Here is a 22,545-nt window from a genome sequence, read left to right on the forward strand (position 1 = left end):
GTCACCGTTGCACCATAACAATAAAGTTTGCTCCGAGAAGCAGATACCCGAAGCCACGAGGTCAACGCTTGCAAGTCACAGCTTGATGGCTCGGAGCATCTCCAGCCATTCAGGTGTCCCTCGGAGCTGAAGTCACTGTGTCGGAAGCTATGATGAGTCGATGTGTGTCGTGGTCAATATAAAGGCTGCTTCGGTCTTTCGTCGAACGCATCCCTTTCAACTAGAGAACAACATAGAATATAGATCCGATCTTCCCGCTCTCAGTCATTCGGCGTTGATCCCTTTTATCCGTTAAGTCTTCTCTTTTCTACCGAGATTGGACTAGAGAGCGCGCCAGCCATGGCAGTCCAAGACGATTACAACTACCTCCAGAAAGAAGCTTCTGCAGAAGCCTCTGAGTTCGAAGCACATACGAAGGATCCAGACAGCAAAGAAGAAGAATGTAGCGTTTACAGAACAGATACCGTCCACATTTCAAGGTCGTATTTCAATTTCTACTCCGGTGATGACCACTACAACAGCCATCACCGCGAACCGCTTCTGACGCGAAGTGGCTCACCACCGGCCCCTGATCATGACGACCGTCAACCCATTCCCACACGCGCCTCGAGGATCTTTTCTAAAGCTTGTGGGTGTGTCAACAGGATTCGTCACCATCCACGTCGTAGGTTAGTCTTCACATTGCCTGCTTCAGAGGCTCACGTCCAGGGCTGACTCTTAATCCATTAACCAGGCAGCTCCGGCCCCGGCAAGAATCGTTCGCTGCCGACCTGGGGCACATAATATGATGAACAGAACCTATACATTTCAAGGCGGGCAGGTTTGATAGGGCAAAGTTCAATGAAAATCGAAGGTGGGGTTTGATCTAGTAGTCAAGGCTGATATTTTAGTCTTGTAACGGTCGGTCACCAGTCATTCGTATAGTGGAAGTTTACTTTATTCTGTTCTATTAGGGTCATATATCCAATATGGCAATAGTAATAGTATTATATACAAGCCCACCAAAGACGGTTTCTTGGCAGATTGGTTTACCATGCCTTGATCTTCTTCATGCTGCCCTCTTCCGAGAGGGCCTTGTGCATGTCAAAGGAGTTCCAGAGCAGGTGAGGCTGGTGGCCCATACCCTTCTTGATGCATTCGAACTCGGCCTTGTCAAGGTAGCCCTTCAGGATGGGCTTGTAATCGTCGTGTGCGCACTTCTCGATGATGACACGGGCTCTCTCCTTGGGGGACAAGCCACGTACATCAGCCAGACCGTTCTCGGTCACGATGACATCCAGGTCATGCTCCGTCTGGTCAACGTGGGTACACATGGGCACGATACAGCTGACTCCATGCGGGTCGGTCTTGCTAGGTCGTGTCGAAGGCGTGTGCATGATACTGTACTTGGAGTTTCGCAAGAAATCGGCAGATCCACCAAGACCGTTCAGCATACGGCTGCCCATAACACAAGTGCTGTTGGCGTGTGCGTAGATGTCGACCTCAACGGGGGTGTTCATGCCAATGCAACCAAGACGACGGATGATCTCGGGCGAGTTGGAAACCTGCTGAGATCGCAGCAGCAGCTTGTTCTGGTACTGCTCCCAGTTGTCGTAGAAACGCTTGAAGCCGTCAGGCGAGAAGCGAATGGACGTGGCCGTGGCAAAGTCAAGTCTGCCGGAATCGAACAGGTCGAGGAAAGTGTCCTGAATGACTTCGGTCCACACCTTCAAGTTCCAGAAGTTGACTTCACTCAGGCCTCCGATAACGGCGTTGGCAATGTTACCAATACCGGACTGGATGGGGAGCAGCGACTTGGGAAGACGGCCATGCGCAACCTCGTGCTCCAGGAACTCGATAAGATGGCCGGCAATTGCCTTGGATCCGTCATCAGCCGGGGTGTTGGGTGCTGTTACATCTTGGTAGTCGGATTCGATGACACCGACAACCTTCTCGGGGTCGATGGGGATGGAGGTGGAGCCGATTCGGTCTTCGACTTCCATGACGAGGTAGGGTTTTCGGCGCGGCGGCAGATCTGACATGGTGATATCATGAAGACCTTCGAAGTTCGGGATCGCTGTGTTGACTTCAATAATGATCTGTTGACCAGTTAGTTGGTTCCTCGCAATGCGTATCGCAAAAGTCAGTAGGTTGCCCATACCTTATCGGCCATCTGCACCAATTCTGGCGTGGCCCCAACGGAAGCGCCGGGAACAATGGAACCATCTTCCTTGATGGCGCTTGCCTCTACTACCGTAACGTCGAGGGAGTTGGTTGGCCTGTCCTTGGTGTAAAATCCCTGAGAATCGCATTAGATTTCCACAGCGAGAGTGAGGATATCGCATTGCAACTCACGTAGACCAGATCCGACGGGAACATGGACAAGTGCTTGTCGAAGAAGTTGATGCGCCCCTCGTTGATACCCTTGGCAATTGACTTTCCGACCTGATGGGGAGCTCGTCGGTCAATCATGTCGAGCCCGGCCCAGCGGTTCTCGGTCTCAGCGCCCGAAGAGGCGCCAACGAAGAGCGAGTACCGCAGCTTGCCCTGAAGGCTGTTCTTCTCCACGTGGTCGGCCAGAAAAGTAGGCATTTTCCTGCAACCGGGATGTGAGCATTTGCACGTCGGAAGCTTCACAGCTTACGCGAGACAAGACAGAAGGGGGCGGGGGCAGGTAGGTCGTACTTAGGGTAGCCAACGCCGGTGAAACCAGACCAGCCGATGTATGCGCCATTGGGGAAGTGGTGGAGGAGATCCTCAGGCCGGCACAGCTTCTTCAGCATGGACGGCCGACGGATTCGCGACTTGAGCGCCGCCGAGGCTATGGGCGAAGCCATGATGTATGTGACAACAAGAACAAGAAGAAAGGAAAAGGAGTGGAGAGTGTACGAGCTGGGGTGGTCGCGGTCGCGGTCGCTAGGGTTTTTCTCAAGAGAGCATACCAAGATTGAGAATCCCCACGGGGTAGAAGATGAGGAAGACTACAGGAAAGAGAAAGAAGAAGGAAGAAAACGACGTCAATTTCAATGGCAGAAGAATCGTACTATCCCCTCCACAGACTCCACCTGCATCAAGCGGAAAGAGCGACGAGCAGCCTGTGTTTGCGTACTGTTGGTGAGGTACCTCACTTGCTGCTTTGGCGCGTGTCATGCCATTTGGGTGGTGGGGGCTCTTTCGCTCCTCGCCCAAAAGGACGAGCAACGAGATGATGCATCCCGCACTCAGCACCGTCTTTTCCGAGCTTCCACCGTCGATAGATGCCTGACGATCAATTGCGAGCACCGTTTGACTCCTGCAGATCGTGGGCCTGGCTGGAACTTCTCCTCTTGGGGATACTGTAGGATCGGTGCGATAAGGTTACTACTATATATATTCTTCATTCTCCCGAGTCAATTGCGCTTTTTGCTCCCCGTTTTGAAGCTCACCATCCATCCCACGAGCGGTGGCATTTCAGTCGCAAGGTACCTGAATGACGTAAAAGACGGGAGGGCACAGTAGCCGGGTAGCTTCGTGTCGTGTCTTGGACGCGACCAGGGTCCAGCTGTGAGGCTCCACCAAATTGGCTCGCTCGGCCCGAGCGCCTCCTTTCGTCCGGCGATCCCTTTGGGACGTCAGACACACCTCGAGAGACCTATCACAAACGGGGATGCATATACCCCAGACCCTTCTTCACTGGAGAAGTCGAATTCACGTTGGCGAAAAGATCGTTGGAATCAAGCCGACCGTTCAATTATCGAAGAAGAACACTGGGAGTCAAGATTCGATCACGAGGCTTCTTGCAGAGTTGGCCCTCGATAGAGTGAGTGTACATGTGTTAGGTAGGCATCTAATTACGGGGAGGCCGAGACCGGGATGACAAGGATGTGTACTGTGTATAGTTTTGTTCCTTCGTTGTATTCCAGGCCCTACGCTGAACAGTTCTATCAACCAGACACGATCAATATCCTACAAGTACTGACCCAATGACAGCAAGTGATTCCCGCCTTGGTGGAAATCCATTCCCCCACGAAAAGCGGCCTTTGCTCCAGTCCACACAGAGCAAACCACTAATACCGAAAGCCATGTGATCCAGCAATTGTTCCTTCGTCCGATCCTACTTCGGAAAGTTCTCGCAGATAGAGCTGGGTGAGCAGCTAGTGATGATCATTGTACTCATCCACTGCGCAAACGTCTCTAATAGCACCCAAGCTCTGATCGTGATAATCAACGAGTCCGAACAAAATGGCTTCTGACGTCTTATCATGAGCACGCTCTTTCTGCTTGATGATGTACTCCTCTTGGTCAAGCTCATGAAGCGCTTCGTCAGCTTTGCTCATCTGCTCATGAGCTTCGTCGATCTGCTCGTGGGGGTCGTATTTCAGACTCATGATCTCGCGCTTCCGTTTGTGATGATACGGTAGCTTATGCTTCACTGCATCAAGATCGTACAGCTCCTCGTCGGCCTCGCGCAGTTGCTTCAAAGCTTCGCGTGACTGTCTCTGGAACTGGGATTTGCGGCTCGCGATGCCACGCTTCTGTTCATCAAGATCCCACAGCCGGCTACGCGCTTCGCCTTTCTTTGCCTTGAGCTTGCGGGCTCTCATGATGCACAGCTTCCGGTATCTTCTGCTGCGGTCGTCTTCCAGGATCCGCATCGCATTCAGCGTTCGTATCTGAGCACCACGGAATCGTTTCTTGCGAGGCATCATGTTGAGCATCGAGGGCTTTCCTGGGACCGGGCGACCTTTAGCGACTGTGATGGCCGCAGCCTTCACTCGGGATCGAAGCAGGATGTCGGTGACTACAAGTGGTATCAGTTAGCTACATGAACAAGCCCGAACGGGTAGGTACTATGGCCGGGGTATGAGGTTACCTCGATTGAAGTCATCGTGAGCGAAGACGCGACGAGGCACTCGCTTGATGGCATTGCTTACTGCCTTCTCGAGAGCCTTCAACTTGTCCAGATCTTGGCTCGTGGGTTTGGGATTGTCAGCGAGACCGGTGTAACTGCTGACTTCACGATACTCGGCCCAATCATCGACCAGACTGCCCAAATGGGTCTTCGCCATGCGTCGTAGGGACTGAGAACTGCCCGCTTCAAGAGCTGCTTCATGAGCCATCAAGACATTCTTCACGAGACCCTTGGCAAGTTTGATGCTGTTTTTACTTGCCTCATCGACGCGGAGCCATTGGCGGATAATGGCCGCCCAGGCGTTTTGGAGGTGGGTGTGTGGCATGAAATCTCGAAGCAAACCAAACAGGACGACGAGGTGACGTTCGATAATTTCATCGTCGTTCATAGAATATGTCACGAAGATGGAATCGCGACGTAGGATGAGACTCTCGTACCACTTGACCGTCTCTTGCTTTAGGATCAGATCTGGGCTCTTGAATGCCAGGCCAAGCGCATGATTTTTTGAGGCCATGATGCACACAGCCGTACCACTCACTCAGTTGCTTTTGTCGACGGGCAGAGTGGCTGGAGAATTACCTTGCTTCAGTCCGTGTGTTGGCAGCTCGGGTGGTAATGTTGAGAAGCGATTGTGGTGGGGAGCAGATTGGAAGGTCTCTTCTGGGCCTTGTGTCCACCACTTATGGATTGGTCGTTTCTTAGGAAAAAGAATTATTAAGATACCTAATAAGCGGTTTCAAGGTAAGTCCATCGTGAGGCCAGTGTGATTTGCTCGATTTATTGGTCAAAAGTCTTGGGAAGGCTGAGACAGGTCAAGTCTTCCTAGCCTACCCGTATCTCTCTCTCTTCTGTCAGTCCAGTCAAGCAATCGTCCTTGAATTGATACATATTATGATGAACAGTGGCATCTCTTATTAATAAGTTGAATTGAAGCAATGAGTCTCCAGTACGATCTCGGGATACTCTCTAGATGTGTTGCTACTGTCTAACCTCTGCGTTAACAATGCTCACGTAGTTGTCTCTTGACTGCTGGTGACAGGCAACAGGAACGTTGTTCTAGAGTCCAGCAGAAGAATTCCGAAAAATGGTGAATATCATAACAACGCGTTATGGCAATAATATGATTGTGTCTGGTCTCTGTTTCTAACGGCTGGCTAGAGGAGGTAGCTGGCAGCGGGACGGCTGCCGTTGGTACTCATGCAAATGGGATGACTGACCGGTACTAAGAGGGTTAGCCAGTAATCATCACATAAGTAGCGGGAATGCTTGTAGACATCCAAGGTGGTAGTCACAGGCAGCAGCTCTCTGTATAGAATGATGATGTCTCTGAGTTGGCAAGGAGGGAGAAACGGAACCCATGAAGGCCAAGGAGAATCGAGCAGAGAATAGATGAAGAATAGAGAGAAAAAGAAAAAGTAAAAAATCTGGATGGGTGGGGGTGTGATTTAACCATACCTGAGAGGTTCGAATAGCCGCGGATTTGCTGTGTACGGATGACTGAAGAGATTGGACTGCAACAGAAACGTACCCATTACCGCGCACAGTGCATGATTAACCACTGGACCATCTTTTTAGAGAAAACAGCTTCTATCTTGGTATCTAAATGCCTACCCCTACATTCTTTCTTCACAATGGTCGGGCCCCGCCATTCGCCTCCCTTAATGCTGGACTTTGCTCTCACATCTAACTTGCTTTAAGCCTGGCCATTCACACGCAGGCCTGCTCATCATTGGCATGACGTTTGGGATCATGGGTTACCAGGGCTTGCTATCTACTCAGATAGTAATTCATCTTGGCTCGGCCAGCTTTGGCGTTGTCTCGTTCAGCCTCTTGCTTTCCAGCCAAACATCCTTCGCTGCCCTTCCATACACCTATGTAGTCATCAGTAGCCCTATGATTGACCACCCAGCATGAACGCTGTCAGCTGCTCCATTGCTATTTATCCATATGTTTCATTACTGGGAACTTCTATTGCTAGTAAGCCTGGTGCAAGCCTGGTGCTGGCTCTCCGGTGAAGGGATGCCATGTCCCATGATGCAGCCGCTAGTCATTGAGTACCGATATCACGGAGAAGCAATACTATGAGACTCGCTATTATTATTGGGCATATTGTGAGGCTTCGTGGTGATGGGTTTGGTTTGAGCATGCAATAAAAAAGGGGGGATAATTATGGGGCAATGTCAAGGGGGAGGCACGATCAGCCCAGTGAATGACTTCAGCCATTTGAGGGTTACAACGGAGTTGATGTTGTATGATGCCAAGCAAATGAATTCGAGATATCCGAGAGCGTCTGGGGTAAATGAACTGTCCCAAACATCCAGCTCAGTTAGAACACGGTCCAATCATGTAGTCCTCATCCTCTCCATTATCTTCATCTTCACCCTCATCCTCATCCACCGTAGCGTCGTCCTCCACAGCGTCTCCGGCCCCATCTTGCGCACCATGTATCCTCCGGAGTCTGCACCATCCGATATGCTGCAGCCGCCGCTGGTAACTGTGGCGGTTCTTACGAAGGTTGCGCTCAATTTCTCTCACGCGGCGCTTCGAAGCCAATAACAGGCGAAGTCTGGCTTTCTGGACTCGCTTGGCTCGCTTGGCTCTCATGAGCATCATCTTGTATCGGTGTTCGCGGTCGGTCCTCATCCTTTCGTGGCTCTCCTGTAGGCGCGCCTTGAAGGTCGGGCTCCAATAACGCGGCCCGGAAGCGGGAGTAGTAGCCGAGGTCGTAGTGGTGGTGGGAGCAGCTTGGTCGTTGGCGGCGGCAGCCATGTTCTGAGCTGCTCCGGCGTCGTCTTGGCTCTGGCCTGTGAGTCGTTCATCCTTCAGTTTCAGGTGCCCTTACAACCGATTATTGCGACACAATGAAGCTCTTACCTGGGTTCTCGAGAGCAAGGCCTGGGTTTACCGTGGCCTGGTACTCCTGCGATATCCGAGCCTGCGCCATCTCATATCCTTTGACGACTTCAGTCTAGGAAACAGGCCATGTTAAAGCACCAAAGTCGGAGTCGAGAGATGGGGCATACCAGATTGCGAAATTGCAATTGTTGTGGGTTGGTAGGTTTGATTGCGATGGGGTGAAGGAGTTGCTCGACAGGTTTCTGCTTTCAATGAGTCAAACGAACATTGAATGAATGCTGTCAAGGAGGCAGTCATGTGCAAGTGGTAGATTCATTATGAGGTCAAGGTGAGAGTGACAATCACTATTGAAGGCAACATCGTGACCGAGTCCGCAACTGTTATGGCCAGGCATCCGCATTGATTCCTAAGGACGGTCGATGCCCCGTACAAATGGGTTGATCGAAGTGAGAACAAGCTGAATTGGGAAGCTACGGAACCTGACTTTACCTATCGATACACCTACTCAATCGGAATCCTCTTACGGGACAGCTGGGAGGAATTATTAAATTGAGCCCGCAGTACACCAGTGGCAGAATGTAGGTCAGGTCATGGGAATGACCATCCTCAACGTTCACAGTGTACCGGATTTCTACTGTACAATCTTAGGCCTAATCGAGTATCTATCAAGCCCTGATCATGGATTCGCGCGTGGCATGGTACTGCTAGGAGAGCTGTTGGCTTGTCCTTGACATTGATGATCATACATGGCGCCCCAGATGGCGTCCACAGCGCAGTCAGATGGGTATTCTTCCAGAATCCATAGTCAGGTAACCGACGCATGAGACAGGCTGCTGCTCTCGATTTCCATATCTTTCCAACGGTGGCTGGTTATTATGTCGACTCTTTCCCCGTACGTCTTCCATCAGGTTGACACAGTTTTGTTCCTCCTAGGTCCTCAGGGGGCGGAGGTCTTGATGCTATAACATACCTTGCTTCAAGTCAAGTTGGCTAAAGACGTCGAGGGGTATGTTCTGAACATCCCAATTGAGCTGCTTCTGAGCCCGAGAGCAATCCTGCTTCAACTCGCCAGGGAGCAGTCCCAAGGATCCGGCGAGATCGGACAGCGGGCTCGCGGTCCATGCGGCCCAGGCGGGTCTGGGCCGGGCCCCGGGTGCTTTCGTAGAAGCAGCAGTCGATGCCGCAGGCTTCCAGGACGATTTCCACCAGCTCCTTGGTCCGTCTGAGGTGGCTCTTGTCCCAAACAACACCGTACAGCCAGGCATTTGTGACGTCCCTCCAGAAATCACAGTTGCCCATCCATTTTGCCAAACTGTGCAAGGCGCCAAACAGCACAACCAGAAATCGCTCGACTCGGTTGTAGTGCCTCCCACTGAGTGTGATGAAGCACGAATTAGGTCGGAAGAGGAAGTCGGCGTATTCGGTTCAAGACGTCGTTGTTGAGGACCAGATCGGGGCTCACGAAGTTCCAGCCAGGCGGGGGCAAGGCGGGAGTGCGTGAAGCCATGACTGGAGCGTCCCTGTAATTTTATTAATTAGCACTGATAGAGAAAGTGAAATAGAACCGAACTAACCTAGGAGGTGGTTGCAATCGTTTGTGGACGGTTGGTTCCTTGTTACAATGGAGTTGAGAGAGGAGGCAGATAGGTAGCTGGCAAAAAAAGATAAGAAGAAAAAGAAAAAGAAAAACTTGACCTTAGTGGTACTCGTCCTCAAAAAATTAAACCCATCGTTATGTGTACAGGTGGTAAAGGCAAGATGAGGAAGAGGATATTACTACATTCCGAAACGAAGCCCATTGCCTTATAAGCTCTGTGGTTTATCAGTGTTACTACTGTTCCATCACTCTAGGCCTGGGGGCAGGCTACACTGCCAGTTTCTACAATTTAACCAAGAAGCTGGCATACCAGACTTTTTTCGAGACCTCCATAGTGATACTATCATCGTACCTAGTTGTAAGAAGTAGTTCGTGTGAAGTCCACGAACAAATACGGGAGCCTCAATTCCAAGCTATAGACAGCAGTGATGATGATTGCTCCAGCTTCTAGAGCTCAATGTGATGACATGACGCAGCAGGACGAAAAGAATAAATATTGCCACCCGAGCATGAACTAGTTAGGACAGAGAACAACAATTTCTCAAGAGAATCCAAAGAGTGAGAGCTCTTATATGAACGGATGTGTGATAGGCATGGCCTGATGGGAGAGATGAACCATTACCGAACCAGCCTATACAGACAGAGCAGGAACAGAAAGTGAAAAAGATAACCTTACGGAACAAAAGAGTAAAAGCGACGGAGAACCAAAAAATCGGATGCGTCGAGTTACCAGCTGACACACTGTGGCATGGGTCTCATATTGAGATGATTACACACAAGCAGTTGCTAGTTGCGAGGATCGAACGCAGGTACTGTGGCATGGGTCCCTAGTGGGATGATTACTCACAAGTACCAAGTCGACCACCATTGAAAGAACAGCCAGTTATTGGGGATCATTACCCTACCCGCTCCCCCTATGCATTCACTGGCTGTCCCCCACCCCCTTTGTTTGAACCTGCCTGCTGCCACTCAAACCTGCCACCCACCCCCTCCTGCCTCTCACATACAGCGACACTTCCCATCATCCATACGAGCATGGCAGGCTTTTCTCATTGATCGAATGAACCAAATCATATAAATCCAGACTTCAATCTATAAATACCTAGCTAGACATGCTTCCCATCGTACACACACCCACATACTGACTGGTTCCCGAACCACCACCACAAACCCCGAACTAGAACATACATACATACAAGCAGGCAGACAGGCAGACAGATAGTACTACCTACCTACCAATCAACCAATTAACACAACATCTTCATCCCAGTCTATCTACTCCCACAGCCATACATACATCCACACATACACTCTCTTACAACTTGCTCTTCCCCCAAGTCCTGCCCGTCTCATCCTTGTAAGACGCCAACACATTCCTCTTACTATCCCCACCATGCTCAACCTGCACCGGCCCCTCGAAGATCGTCGCGCCCACCTTCTCCTTTCGATCCTTAGCCTCGACATAATCCCGCTCGCCCTCGCCCACGTACAACTGGCGCGGCCGCCAGATCTTGACGCCGCCGGGGCTCAGCATCATCTGGCGCCAGTGCGCGAGCCAGCCGACGCAGCGCGGCACCGCGAACAGGACCGGGTAGAAGTCCAGGGGGAAGCCCATGGCCTGGTAGATGAGGCCCGAGTAGAAGTCCACGTTCGGGTACAGGTTGCGCTTGCGCATGAACTCGGACTTGCGCGCGTAGTCGGCCAGCGTCAGCGCCGTGTCCAGCAGCTTGTTGCGGCCCGTCACCTTGAACACCTCCTCGGCCAGCTCCCGGATCGCCGTCGAACGCGGGTCCACGTTCTTGTAGACGCGGTGGCCGAACCCGACGAGCACGCGCTCGCGCTTCTCGACCTTCTCCATGAACGCCGGCACGTTCTCGGGCGAGCCGATCTCGATGAGCATCCGGATCGCCGACTCGGACGCGCCGCCGTGCGAGGGGCCGTACAGCGCCGCGCACGCGGCCGCCACAACGCTGTAAGGATCGACCAGGGAAGAGCCAACCTGCAGGACGGTGGCGGTAGAGCAGTTGACCTCGTGGTCGGCGTGGAGGATGAAGAGCGCGTCAAGCGCCTTTTCCAGGACCGGGTGGGGCTGGTACTGGTGACCCGAGAGGTTGTCGAGCAAGTACAGGAAGTTGCCGGTGTACGACAAGCCCTGCGCGGGGCGGTTGAAGGGCCGGCCCTGGCGCATCCGGTACGCGGCCGCGGCCAGAGTGGGCGCCTTACCGATGATGCGCAGGATCTGCTTGTCCAGGACCTCGAGGGCGCGGGGGTCGCCGGACGCGGCGTTGGTGTAGAGCTTCTGGCCCGCGAGCGAGGGGTTGGCCTCGGGGGCGAAGGCGCCCAGGGTGGCAAAGGCCGATGTCAGCATGGACATGGGGTGGGAGTCGTAGCGGAACGACTTGAACATGTTCTCGATGTCGGTGTGGACGTAGGTGTGGTGCAGGACCTCGTCCTGCCAGCGGCCGCACTGCGCGCTCGTCGGCAGGTCGCCGTACAGCAGCAGGTAGGCCGTCTCGAGGAAGTTGCTCTTCTTGACCAGCTGCTGGATGGGGTAGCCGCGGTAGCGCAGGATGCCCTCCTGGCCGTTGATGTAGGTGATACGGCTGTGCACGACGGCCGTGTTCATGTAGGCCGGGTCGAAGACGCGCAGGCCCTGGTCCGTCTCATCCTCCTTGCGGTCATTGGGGCCGGCCTGGGCGCTGATCTTCTTGAAGTCCGTGGCCAGCACCGAGTTGTCCTTGATGGGGACCTCGTAGGTCTTACCCGTCCGGTTGTCGACGACCGTCAGGGACTGGCGGGTCGCCTTACTGACTGCGACCATTGCGCTGGCAGGTATGATCCGATCTATCTTACACGAATAAAGTACAAATGTTCCGCGGCCCCAAGTGGTTTCCCTTCTTGGTAACGGAGATGAAGAGACAAGTATTCTCTCTTAAATGTGATGAAAAGGCCGTCGTAAGCTGATGTTAAGTTGGGAGGATCGGGAAAGGATGAAGCTACGATGCCTCGGTATCAGGGATGCCTATCTTACCGCATCGGGCTAGCGTCCAGGCTTATCCGACGGGCCCATGTGCTTCATGCCGGATAACAACGGGACTTGCTGACGGGTAACCACGATGCAGCTCGATCCTAGGTTAGGTGATTTATTATTAGGACAAAATACCTGCAGGAGTTAGGCGACGACAAAGTAGCCAGCCAATCAATTCAGCCAAAACCACCGCCTTGGGACCCGAATGGGTTGCGGACCTCTGATCACAATGCGTTTCCTGAGACGCGCCATCTTGAGCCGAGGTGTATCGCGTATCAATTGGATATGGGTGCCCACATGCTAAGGATGGGACGAGCGCCCTCGAAAAATACTCGACAGATTGTTATGTCAGTAAAACCAAATCCGCATTAACAGGTGGCAGCCAACTTATGTATGCAGGCAGGAAACATGCATGTCATTACTCATTGCCGTCGTCGCATATGACGATGCCTTAGCGAATCATATATCCCCATGTCTCTCTCCATTGACAGCTGGCTCCTGTAAATTAAACCAGACATGGAATTCTGTTTCGTCTGTCATTGAATCAACACACCCCTCTGCGCCGACTCTAGGCTGCCACGTCCTTGCGTTCAACCGCTGCTGTCGGCGCAACATCCTCGATCGTCTCGTCGCTGAACTTCAAGTCTTCCTCCAGCGCAGTTGTGTCCTTGATTCGCATCCAAATAACAGGGCCAGCAACGAGCAACGATCCGGCCAGGATGCCCCACTAGATTGATCAGTTAGTCCTCATCGCAGCGCCGAGATTCGGGACCGAGTCAACTCACAGTAACACCCAGAAGGGTCATCTCCTCAATACCTAGATCGTGCAAACGCCAGAAAATGGCAGCACCAGCAGATTGGATTCCCTTGTAGAAACCAGCCAGGTTGGCAGTCTTGCGGCCCGAGTTGGACAGGGCGCCCATGTACCTGCTTCCGCGTTAATTCACCGAGATCCTTCGAGTTGTGCACACAATATATAACTTACCAGTAGATCGAGGTCTGCCAGCAGGCGTCATAGAAGCCATAGAAGATGTAGAGGAACATGGGGCCGATGAAGAGCTCGCCGCCACTGGTCCAGTCGGCCAAGAAGACCTTGTCCTTATTGGCCTCAGACCACGCCCGGCTGGGCTGCTTCTTCTGCCAGGCGTAGCCGCCGCCCCAGATGGCGAAGGTGAGCGCAAAGAGTATGATCAGGGAAGCCTTGGCGCGGATGGATCGTCGCATCTTGGGGAAGTCGAGGGCGTATCCGAAGATGACGGCGCCGAAAATCTGCGCCAGCCAGTACAGCAAGCTGTTGAGGGCGCGAGTGCGGGTGTTGAAGGCCGCCGCATTGAGGCCGTTCTGCTGGTAGGTGTAGAAGATGTTGGAGGCGAAGAACATGGGGAACAGCAGGACGATCCAGGGCGCCAGGCGCAACGTCTCCCACAGTCCGATGAATTCCGATTGCCACGACGGGTTCTTCATGAGGATGACGTGGGAGCCGTCCTCTCGCTGGACCTTGTCGGCGTCGCAGAGGAACAAGGCCAGTATGGCACCCAGCACCATGAGCACGATGAAGGCGACGTAGGTGCCATCCGTCACGGGGCCGGCGGTGTTGTTGACATTCTGAGCCAGCGGGATCAAGCTGCCAATAACAGCACCGAGGTTGAAGATGATCCAGAATGTGCTGATGTAACGACCCTTGCTCTTCTCCGGGGGTACGACATCATAATGGCGCCCTGGCCGGCCCAGAGCAGACCGGCGCATACACCGAGGAAGGCGCCTGCGAAGATGACGAAGCCCATGTTCTGGTTGTGGCTGTAGCTGAGGAAACTGGCGGCGTAGATGCAGTAGCCCAGGCCGCCGAAGCTCATGGTCAGGCGGAGGCCGAGACGATTCGCGAAAGTGCCGGAGAAGAAACCGATAGCCGCAAACGTCGAATACAGAGCCACGTTGGCGCGGTCATTTGCCGTGGTGTCGAGCTGGCCACCACCACCAAGACCTTGGAGCGCATTGAACATGCCGGGGCACAGGAAGCAGACCATGGAGACCATGAGAAGTTGCACCTTGGGAGAGGCATACCACAGCTCCCTTTTGCCCAGCTTGAAACCCTTGTACTGCCAGCCCGAAGGACGGGTAATGGGCCCGTCAGCAACTGCCGGGGTGTCGTGGGCAGGGCCCGAGGACTCGATGCCCGCTTCTTTTATGTCGGCCATGGTGTTGTGTTGTTGTGTTGTTGAGGTTATTTTGGTTTTATTGGTTTTTGTGTGAGATAGTATCTCTTCAGATCGTGAAGGGCGGTCGAGTGTGGTTTTGCCACTACCGAGTGTTTATCTTTGCTAGCATGCACAAGGTACAAATTTGCATGGATGTGAGGTGTGAAGGAACTTGGCAGTCGGAGCCGTTGCCGATAAATACCTAAGGAGGGGTAGCTCCAAATTGAATACGGTTCTGCCCTTGGTACTTTGATGACAAGTGCGGTGCTTGCTGGCAACAGCTCGCTTTAGTGAGAAAAGAGAGCGCCAGATGGGTGAGATGGGCGAGGCGGATGGAGGAAGAGGAAGAGGAAGAGGAGGAGGAGGAGGAAGAGGAGGAGGAGGAGGAGGAGGAGGAGGAGGAGGAGGAGGAGGAGAAGAAGAAGGGTAATATGGAAAAGCAATCACGGAGAGCAGGCCGGAAGATTAGGGTCCCTGTCCCACCTACCACTACATACCTACTACCTGAGGAGCGAGCTGAAAAGGCCAAGTTGGTGAATGGAGTTCAATTGCTACGATACGATGAATTGAAAGGATCGGCATACTAGGGCCTTTCCAGGGGTCCAATGTCACTTCAGATTTGCTGGACGCGCCAAGCAGCGCGAGTATCTGCAGATGTCAGGGAAGCAAGGTAGCAATCCAAGGGTGGTCGCGAGGCCCAGGGGAGCACGGGAGCACGGGAGCACGGGAGCACGAGGGATGCTCACTACGTGACACGCACTGCCATCATCGCTGGTCACCTTTTCTTAGTCTAGCCTTGGAGTAAAGGAGTAAAAAGTGCTGAACCCGACACGAAGTCGACCTTCTTTCTGTACGTCATTCTAGTTAACATGATCGACCGAGCACGTTGGGTAGGGGCAGAATAGGCGATAAGAGCTACAACAGACAGCACTAATGAGAGACTGCCCACCACCACACCCGGCACGGCACAGCGGTATGCTCCGGTAGCTACTTAGCTGTCCGAAGGTTGGAAATAGGCACTACAGCATAGGAGGTACCTACCTAACCTAGCTCTTACGGCGGCTAACACACATGGGATTTCAATTGGCATCAACAGCGCCATACAACTCCAGAGACGAAGGAACCCGACTGTAGGTAGAATTCATTGCCCACGACGTACCCTTTGCCTGCGATATCTTGACGATGTGATAAGCATCTCAGGCCCTGGCCGCTCCCGCTATCGAAATCCGCATGGTCTGGTCAACGGCGCACGTTTTCCAGCAATACGGACAGTGCGCGAGAAATTCCTACAGAGCGACCAGGGACCAGGTGAGAATGGTGCATTGAAGATAAGGGCGGGCAGGGGTGGGCTGAGCTAGCAGGCCACCACCCCAGACTCTCGAGCTCTGCCGGGCCGACTGGATCGGTCTGATTGGTTTGCCAACATCCCCGTCACGAGACCCCCAGTTCCCACCCCGATAAAGCCATTGGCTAGGCGAAGCTGGGGAAGAGTTCTATACAGGGGTCCGATTAGGAAGGAGACCACTAAACAATGGGAAATAGGTAAGAAGAAGCGGGGGGGGCGTTCGTCGGACACGACATTTTTACAGAGCATTCCAATGCTGTTCGTGTGTCAGTGCCTAGACCCCAAAGCCTGTCTAGCACCTACCGAAACCCAGCCTTATTAGACGTAGAACTCGCCAATGTGGTGGCCAAAAAAGAAGAAGACCATCCCATGTAACGTAACGTGCGCCGGTTGGGAACTGGCAGGCTGCGCATAGTTCCGCTGCCCGTCCATCATCCATCATCAATTGGTTGAACGCCCCAGCAAGCCTCCGACTATGGCTGAAGGGAAAATGGGTGGTCTCGGAGACGAGACTCAAATCGACTGACTCACGGACTTTTCCAGGTTCCAGTCTTTTCTAATCAGAGGCCACTTCTCCACAGCGGGCCTTGCACGATACGATCTCTACTCTGATCAATCGTATGTTGGTGGTTTGCTTTTATCGCATCACAGCTTGCTTCGATGGGGCTGACATGAGGCGAAGTGCGCCTACTGAAAGCAAACACGCGCATTTCTATCCGTCGCACTCCTATCCGTCGCATTCAAACAACCGCTAACAATCATCCGAGTCTTACGAAGATGCTAGATGCGCCCGCGGGGGAACCAAGAAATGGATACGAGGGGGCAAGGGACGGCTAGTACCTAATGCATGTGGACTGCCGAACCCGCCTGTTTCCCCATTTCCCGTCCGGCAAAGATGCTACGCTTGCATGCTGCATGTCGACCAATACTGCAAATGCAAACGAGAATGCGCCCGTCTGCGTGTGGGTTGGGACAGACCCAAATCAATTGTCTTTTTTTTCCCCCGCTCGAGTATATACTTGCTGCAACCATTGATTGCAGTTGATAAGACTCTAACTCAGCATTGTGGTGCACACACATGTAGACAGATACGCCTCGGTACCTTTTTTACGCATGTTACCTAAGAGCAAGAGCTGACGAGTTGCCTGCGAGGTTACATCCGACCTTCAATGGAGCTGATCATGAAATTGATAAGATCGGCCGGCCGCAGTAACCTTAGGTACTACCTTTAAGTAACCTTCACGGAGGCTACTTGTGGGTAGTCGCAGCACACTCGGTCCAGAGAAACAAACCATCAGACAATGCAATTCGCGTGTGTGCATGGTGTAACTTACACGAGAGCCAATCTGAAGCCTTGATAAACCAGCCTGCTCCCCATTAGGCCTGTCAGCATGTCAGCGCGGGCGAGACACCAGTGGCCTCTTTGCTTCTCTTTGTCATCATCACTCTCTTTACCTCAAGTCTCTTTACTCCATACTGTCACCTAGTCGGTCGCTCGGAGTAAGCCAATGAGCAAATAGTATTGGAAAGAGGACCATGACGGCAACACATTTGTCTACATGTAGGCAATTCTCAAAACAAGGAGTTTGTCATTCAACCACCTAGTTTTCCCTGACGTTGTTCCTTGTCATTATCTTCCATCATTCCTCATCTTCGGATCTGAATCCTAATGCGTCTGTTTGGTGACAAGGCCCTCCTCCTAAATATGTCGTGGGGATATGACCATGTTCCGCCGCCTCTTTGCCTGCGACGCCTCCAAGTGTTCCCCTGAACATATCGCAAGAGATTATACAATAAACGCAATCCTGACCTTGTTGCCGTCTGTTGAAAGATAATATATATCTCAGAAGCCAAAAGCTAGCCAAAATTTTGCTTGCCAGCTTTACTGGGGATGTCTGTCCCCAATCGTGTTTTCCGAGCCCCGTCCTGGGTATTCAAAAAAGAAAAAGAGAGAAAAAAGGAAGAGGCGCCCCAAATGACAGGTCATAAACCAACTCCCAAGACTGGACCCAACGCAGTCCAACAAGCCCGCGTCGTCCTCATCAAGAACCAGGCTCTCTTACACATGTGTAATCGCTGCATGCTAATAGAACCTGACGCCAAGCCCCTTTTCAAGAGGTTTCTTTTTCGAATCCCGATTCCAAAATAACCAGCTATCCGTAATGCAAAATCCGATGAGCTCCTTAACCCATTCCAAATAACCGTTAAAACGATGGGGTATCAATAGACAAAAATGAGTAAAAGCAAGGAGGTCGCGGATGTAGTGTAGAGATGTCTTGTGAGTAATGTTGGATGACCAGGGGTTAGATGGCTACAGTAGTGTGGCTCTGTTGCCCCCTATTTCCCGTCATCCAACTGAACAAGTCCGCCTTTTGACCATGGTTGGTCGGGGCAGAAGGAACTTCCACTGGAGTCTTCAGAGCATTTTCTCTAGGCTCCAGCATCAAGCTCTTGCGGTAATAGGTGATTTGCGAAGTACCTTGTTCGCTTTCCTTGACACGGACGATTTCGGATTGAAGCCATTCTTGCAGATCGGCAACCTCGGTCAGCCTGTACGGAATCTGAAATCGCTGCAATTCTCCGATAATCTTGGCTGTGCGAGTGTGCTTGTCGAAATTGACGACCGTCAAGCCGTGCTCATCATGGCTGGCACCCGGCAGTTGCTTCGTGGCAGGGTTTCCAATGTCCACAAATGTCAAGTCCGTAAGGAACATGCCCAGGAAGGGCAAGCACGGGGGAACGTGACCCTGCAGGCGGGCTCGGAGCACCTTATTATTGTTGGATGGTTCCACGATGGCTTGCAGCGCCTCGAGCATCTCGCGCCGCTTGGGGCTCACAAAGTCCCACGTCTTTCTCAGGCGACTGATAATAGAACTGTTCAAGCTACAAATAATAGCCATGAGTCCGTCATAGTTGTTAAGTTGCAAGCACTGATGTGCAACTTTTATCCACTGCTTAATGATAGCAGCCCGCTTCTTCACATCGGAGTGCTGAAGAATGGTATCGGCAACAACATTCGAGATGTCTGTTGACAGGCCAGACATTGCCTTGACGTTGGGCGAGTCAACTCCGCCTTTCTTCATCCATTGAGATCCAAGGAGCTCCTCTGGCAGAATTGAACAGAATATGTTCATTTGCTTCATAGTCAACTGGCGCGCAATCTCCAATGGCTCGAAGTCGAGTACGCACGGCGATGAGCCCCCGTTCTTCCAACTGCTCAGAAGATTGTGCTGGCTCCTTGTAATGACCGGATTCGGCAGCGGTGCATCTGCGGGGACATATTGAGCAATCGATGTACTTGTCTTGCCTATGGAGGAGACCAAGCGCGGCACCAATGAGCCATCCGTCGAAGAAACTCGATCTGCGAGCTCCACAAGCCTTTTGCCCGCAGACGGTAGCAGCGAGCCAAGCTGGAATTCGGCGAAATGTCGAATAGTCGGAAGAGCCTCGCGGTCAGTGGAATCACGCCAATGTGATTCCAACCACCCCTTAATTACATTATAGACTCGCAAGCGCACAGGGCTTGCCATGTGGATAGAGTCTCCGACATAATCGAAACGATCAATCAAAGCTGCAGCGAAGTTGGAAGGAGAGCAGAACAGACGGAAGGTCAGGTAGAACGCAGACACAAATACAGCGTCCGGGGTAGACTCGTGCGTCGTCAAGCGCTCCACCAGGGCGGGCAAGGAACCGCCTGTGACATGGCCTTCCTTGTTGAACATCAATTCGTGCGCAAATGTCTTTTCGAGTAGCTTGCTCTCCACATCGTCAACCTCTTCGCTATTTCCAGCACTGCCGGCAACACTTAGTTCAGACATGGAAGGCTGCTCCCTGGGTCCAAGCGCCGAGTCTGGAGTGGTGGCTCGTGTCGGGGCTTGAGACACAAGGCTCGTTTCCGAGTCCCGGCTAAGATATGTGGTATTTGAGCCAGCACTTGACGAGGTTGTGTCGGAGCGGAATGAGCTATGATACTCGCTATCGTGCGAGTTATTTGTCATGGGGCTATAAGATTCATCCAGGGAAATCGAAGTCCTCAGTCTGGGAAGTGGTGGCAGAGAAGCTTTAGCCGAGGTGACTGAAGACGGCACGTTGAAGACGTCCTCACCAGCGACTATCGACTGCGGCCTGGAGGCCGGTGGTGATATTTGGACCGGGTTTCCGTATAGGGGTTGGGAGGTGGCGCCAGGAATCAATGGTAGAGGCTTGTCCAGGGATAGATGATGACTGGACCGTTTGGAAGTTCTCTTGGAGTCCGTTGTGGCTTCTGGAGTCTTGGAAACCGGGACAACCGATGTCTCCGGAGTCCGTGGCCGGCTCTCAGAAACCTTTTCGAATACATCCAAGCTGATTCCCAAACCGTTCTGTTCGTTCTCGAAATCAAAGTCACCAATCCTCTCAAGCACCCACTTGGCTTTCGCAACACACTCACCAGCCGCCTTGACGCAACCCGTCGCAGCAACTAATAGTCGGCTGTTGTCCTGGGGCATAATAATATCTTCTTCTTCTGGATCAACGGCGCTCAGTATGTCGCGTGCCGAGTAGACAAGGTCTCGGATGTGGTCAAACATAGCAGTACGAGCCTGGTCCAGCGATTCCGATTCCGAGGTATTATGTCGACAGACGGTATCGATCACGGCAAAAGCTCACCACCGGAGGTGGCAGACTGTTTGATGGCCAGCGCCAATTCCGGGCGGGATTGAGAGTGGAGCTGCAATCTGCCAATGAAAGAACCAAGGTACGACAGAAATGTATCATGACTGGAGTTCAGCCGCTCTGAGACAAGATTCTGGGATTGGGACAATGGCGAGGGGCCGGCAAAAGAGACTCTATGCGATATACTGGCCGACAGCCGATTCCCGCGCATGGGACTGGATTGTGATAGTCGATGTGCTGAAGTGTTGGCAGGTGAGTAAATAGACGACAAACGGTTGTTGGCTGGTGCGTTTGTTTGTGCGCCCTCGGCTAGATGCGAGTTGTCGTCGGATCGGGGACCTGCATCCTGTCCCTTGCCATGCGTATTTTTGAAAGTGGAAGTCGACTCTGCAGGTGGTGTCGGTGGAACATACGCTTCCTCGGCAAGGGTGGCCATGACGTTCACAGCTGGTGGCGCTCTCAGACGCCGCTCTTCCTCCAGGGCATCGAGAAACCGGACACCCTTCACAACGATCTTGAAAGCTTTCAGGATCATCTCATCAATTATCTCGTTGACATTGTCATCTGCCCTTAGGTAGGTCCGTAGCGTTTCTTGGAGCCGCTTCGCCGTCTTGACGAGCGAGGAGAGCTCGGAGAGGAGGGATTTTCGCCCTCGTCTCAACGTTTCATTGCGTTGTATTGCTGTCGCCTCTCTTGTGAGACAATTTGTTCGCTCCTGCCATGGATGTTAGTTACTGTCGCGGATGCGCTATTTTGATCAGCGGCAAGGCAATGGTGCTTGCTACGTACCAGAAGAAACCGCACGCCGGCGATGATGCCCTTCATAAACTCCTGGTTTCCGAAGATGTCTCCATCGTTGGTCGCTGTACTTCGTAGCAAATCCCAAAAGTTGAGGAGTGCCTTCAGCAGGTTTCTCATTTCCTCGGGGTCGTACGATTCGCAATAGTTGGTGGGAAGCCAGCCTCGGGCCCCTGATACTAGGAGTGTACCATCTGCCCAACCATTGGTGTGTATCGAGTGTACAAGCACTACATCTCCTTCATTAAGTGGTAGTGTGACTGTGGAATCGCTGATGGCGAAAGTCGGGTGAAAGGGATAAAAGGCGCGCAAGAAATTGTGGAAGACGGGACGAGCGGCGGTTTGCTGCGCATCGAGGCCTTCTTCGGAGCCATCGGGTGTGGATGGCGGGGTGATGTGATCGGTTGAATAGAGGTTCGTCGATGCCTGCAAAGTATCGTCTGCCGTCTGGGAACTTTCGCTCTCGGAGCCCACATCCGACTTCTGGATGGCTAGAGGAGCCACTCGAAGGCTGGACCGGTAAGGCTGGTAGTGGTGCATTATGAATGCCGTTGAGCCTGCCTGTGATAAAACATGGGTACTAGCAGCAGCTTCGCCCTGGGTAACTGCTGGTTCCCAAGCCCAAGCTTGTCGATGATGGCACCGTCAAGAAGCTCCTGTAGTCCAGTCAAGCTATACTTGCTGCGTATAGGTGGAAGTTCTCCGGGTGGGAGATAGGAGGAGTATCTAGCAAGTCGCGCGTCAGTATGCTGTTGGGGCAAGAAGAGATGCGCATTTGTTGACAAAAGAACAGTGGTACAAGTGAAAATGTTGGAATGGAATGAAGGGAGAGGTGGTCAGCTGGCGATGTTGACGAAAGTGAGACGGTGGACACATGACCAGGAATGCTCCCCATGCCCATGGCCACTACCGGCCCATCTGGTCGAACGGACAAACGAACGAAACGGGGTGCAAAGGGCAGCATGTCGCTCCAATGCCAGGGAATGCCCTTGGTACAGAGTTTCGGAAACCAGTCAGAGGTCGTGGCTCAGCAGGGCACAAGATCATGGGCTTTGTACCACCAGACGGCGGGAAATAGATCGGAAGTTTCGTGCATCCATGTTCTTGATGCGGCAGCCCACTTACCTGTCAATTGCGTGGCAGGATTTCGGATTTCCGTCTGAACCTTCCCACTCACGGCGTAGCAATGGCAATGGCAATGAC

General features: G+C 52.7%; 9 protein-coding genes across 9 annotated transcripts; 2 read left to right on the forward strand and 7 right to left on the reverse strand.

Moving 5' to 3' along the window:
- Positions 1-339: 339 nt before the first annotated feature.
- On the forward strand, positions 340-783 carry PG986_009289 (uncharacterized protein; the record flags this gene model as incomplete). Its single annotated transcript, XM_066845511.1, has 2 exons — positions 340-628; positions 734-783. The coding sequence occupies 2 exons, from the start codon at positions 340-342 to the stop codon at positions 781-783; spliced, it is 339 nt and encodes a 112-aa protein (XP_066697909.1).
- A 245-nt stretch (positions 784-1,028) lies between these two features.
- Positions 1,029-2,816, reverse strand: PG986_009290 (acetyl-hydrolase; the record flags this gene model as incomplete). Its single annotated transcript, XM_066845512.1, has 4 exons — positions 1,029-2,078; positions 2,141-2,278; positions 2,335-2,575; positions 2,665-2,816. The coding sequence occupies 4 exons, from the start codon at positions 2,814-2,816 to the stop codon at positions 1,029-1,031; spliced, it is 1,581 nt and encodes a 526-aa protein (XP_066697910.1).
- A 1,296-nt stretch (positions 2,817-4,112) lies between these two features.
- PG986_009291 (uncharacterized protein) lies at positions 4,113-5,384 on the reverse strand (the record flags this gene model as incomplete). Its single annotated transcript, XM_066845513.1, has 2 exons — positions 4,113-4,759; positions 4,832-5,384. The coding sequence occupies 2 exons, from the start codon at positions 5,382-5,384 to the stop codon at positions 4,113-4,115; spliced, it is 1,200 nt and encodes a 399-aa protein (XP_066697911.1).
- A 1,808-nt stretch (positions 5,385-7,192) lies between these two features.
- PG986_009292 (uncharacterized protein) lies at positions 7,193-8,991 on the reverse strand (the record flags this gene model as incomplete). The annotated part of the gene is made up of 5 exons (XM_066845514.1): positions 7,193-7,674; positions 7,745-7,838; positions 7,894-7,968; positions 8,251-8,357; positions 8,697-8,991. 5 exons carry the CDS (start codon positions 8,989-8,991, stop codon positions 7,193-7,195), a joined length of 1,053 nt encoding a protein of 350 aa, XP_066697912.1.
- A 1,647-nt stretch (positions 8,992-10,638) lies between these two features.
- PG986_009293 (citrate synthase) lies at positions 10,639-12,144 on the reverse strand (the record flags this gene model as incomplete). Its single annotated transcript, XM_066845515.1, has 1 exon — positions 10,639-12,144. The coding sequence occupies one exon, from the start codon at positions 12,142-12,144 to the stop codon at positions 10,639-10,641; it is 1,506 nt and encodes a 501-aa protein (XP_066697913.1).
- Positions 12,145-12,919: 775 nt separating this feature from the next.
- On the reverse strand, positions 12,920-14,546 carry PG986_009294 (MFS general substrate transporter; the record flags this gene model as incomplete). The annotated part of the gene is made up of 4 exons (XM_066845516.1): positions 12,920-13,078; positions 13,137-13,278; positions 13,337-14,069; positions 14,090-14,546. 4 exons carry the CDS (start codon positions 14,544-14,546, stop codon positions 12,920-12,922), a joined length of 1,491 nt encoding a protein of 496 aa, XP_066697914.1.
- A 332-nt stretch (positions 14,547-14,878) lies between these two features.
- PG986_009295 (uncharacterized protein) lies at positions 14,879-15,133 on the forward strand (the record flags this gene model as incomplete). Its single annotated transcript, XM_066845517.1, has 1 exon — positions 14,879-15,133. One exon carries the CDS (start codon positions 14,879-14,881, stop codon positions 15,131-15,133), a length of 255 nt encoding a protein of 84 aa, XP_066697915.1.
- Positions 15,134-18,194: 3,061 nt separating this feature from the next.
- On the reverse strand, positions 18,195-20,459 carry PG986_009296 (ras guanine nucleotide exchange factor domain-containing protein; the record flags this gene model as incomplete). Its single annotated transcript, XM_066845518.1, has 1 exon — positions 18,195-20,459. One exon carries the CDS (start codon positions 20,457-20,459, stop codon positions 18,195-18,197), a length of 2,265 nt encoding a protein of 754 aa, XP_066697916.1.
- A 62-nt stretch (positions 20,460-20,521) lies between these two features.
- Positions 20,522-21,882, reverse strand: PG986_009297 (ras guanine nucleotide exchange factor domain-containing protein; the record flags this gene model as incomplete). Its single annotated transcript, XM_066845519.1, has 2 exons — positions 20,522-21,259; positions 21,334-21,882. 2 exons carry the CDS (start codon positions 21,880-21,882, stop codon positions 20,522-20,524), a joined length of 1,287 nt encoding a protein of 428 aa, XP_066697917.1.
- Positions 21,883-22,545: the final 663 nt, after the last annotated feature.

Source organism: Apiospora aurea, assembly GCF_038362705.1.
Source record: "Apiospora aurea strain CBS 24483 chromosome Unknown utg000006l_segment0_segment0, whole genome shotgun sequence".
NCBI classification, from domain to species: domain Eukaryota; kingdom Fungi; phylum Ascomycota; class Sordariomycetes; order Amphisphaeriales; family Apiosporaceae; genus Apiospora; species Apiospora aurea.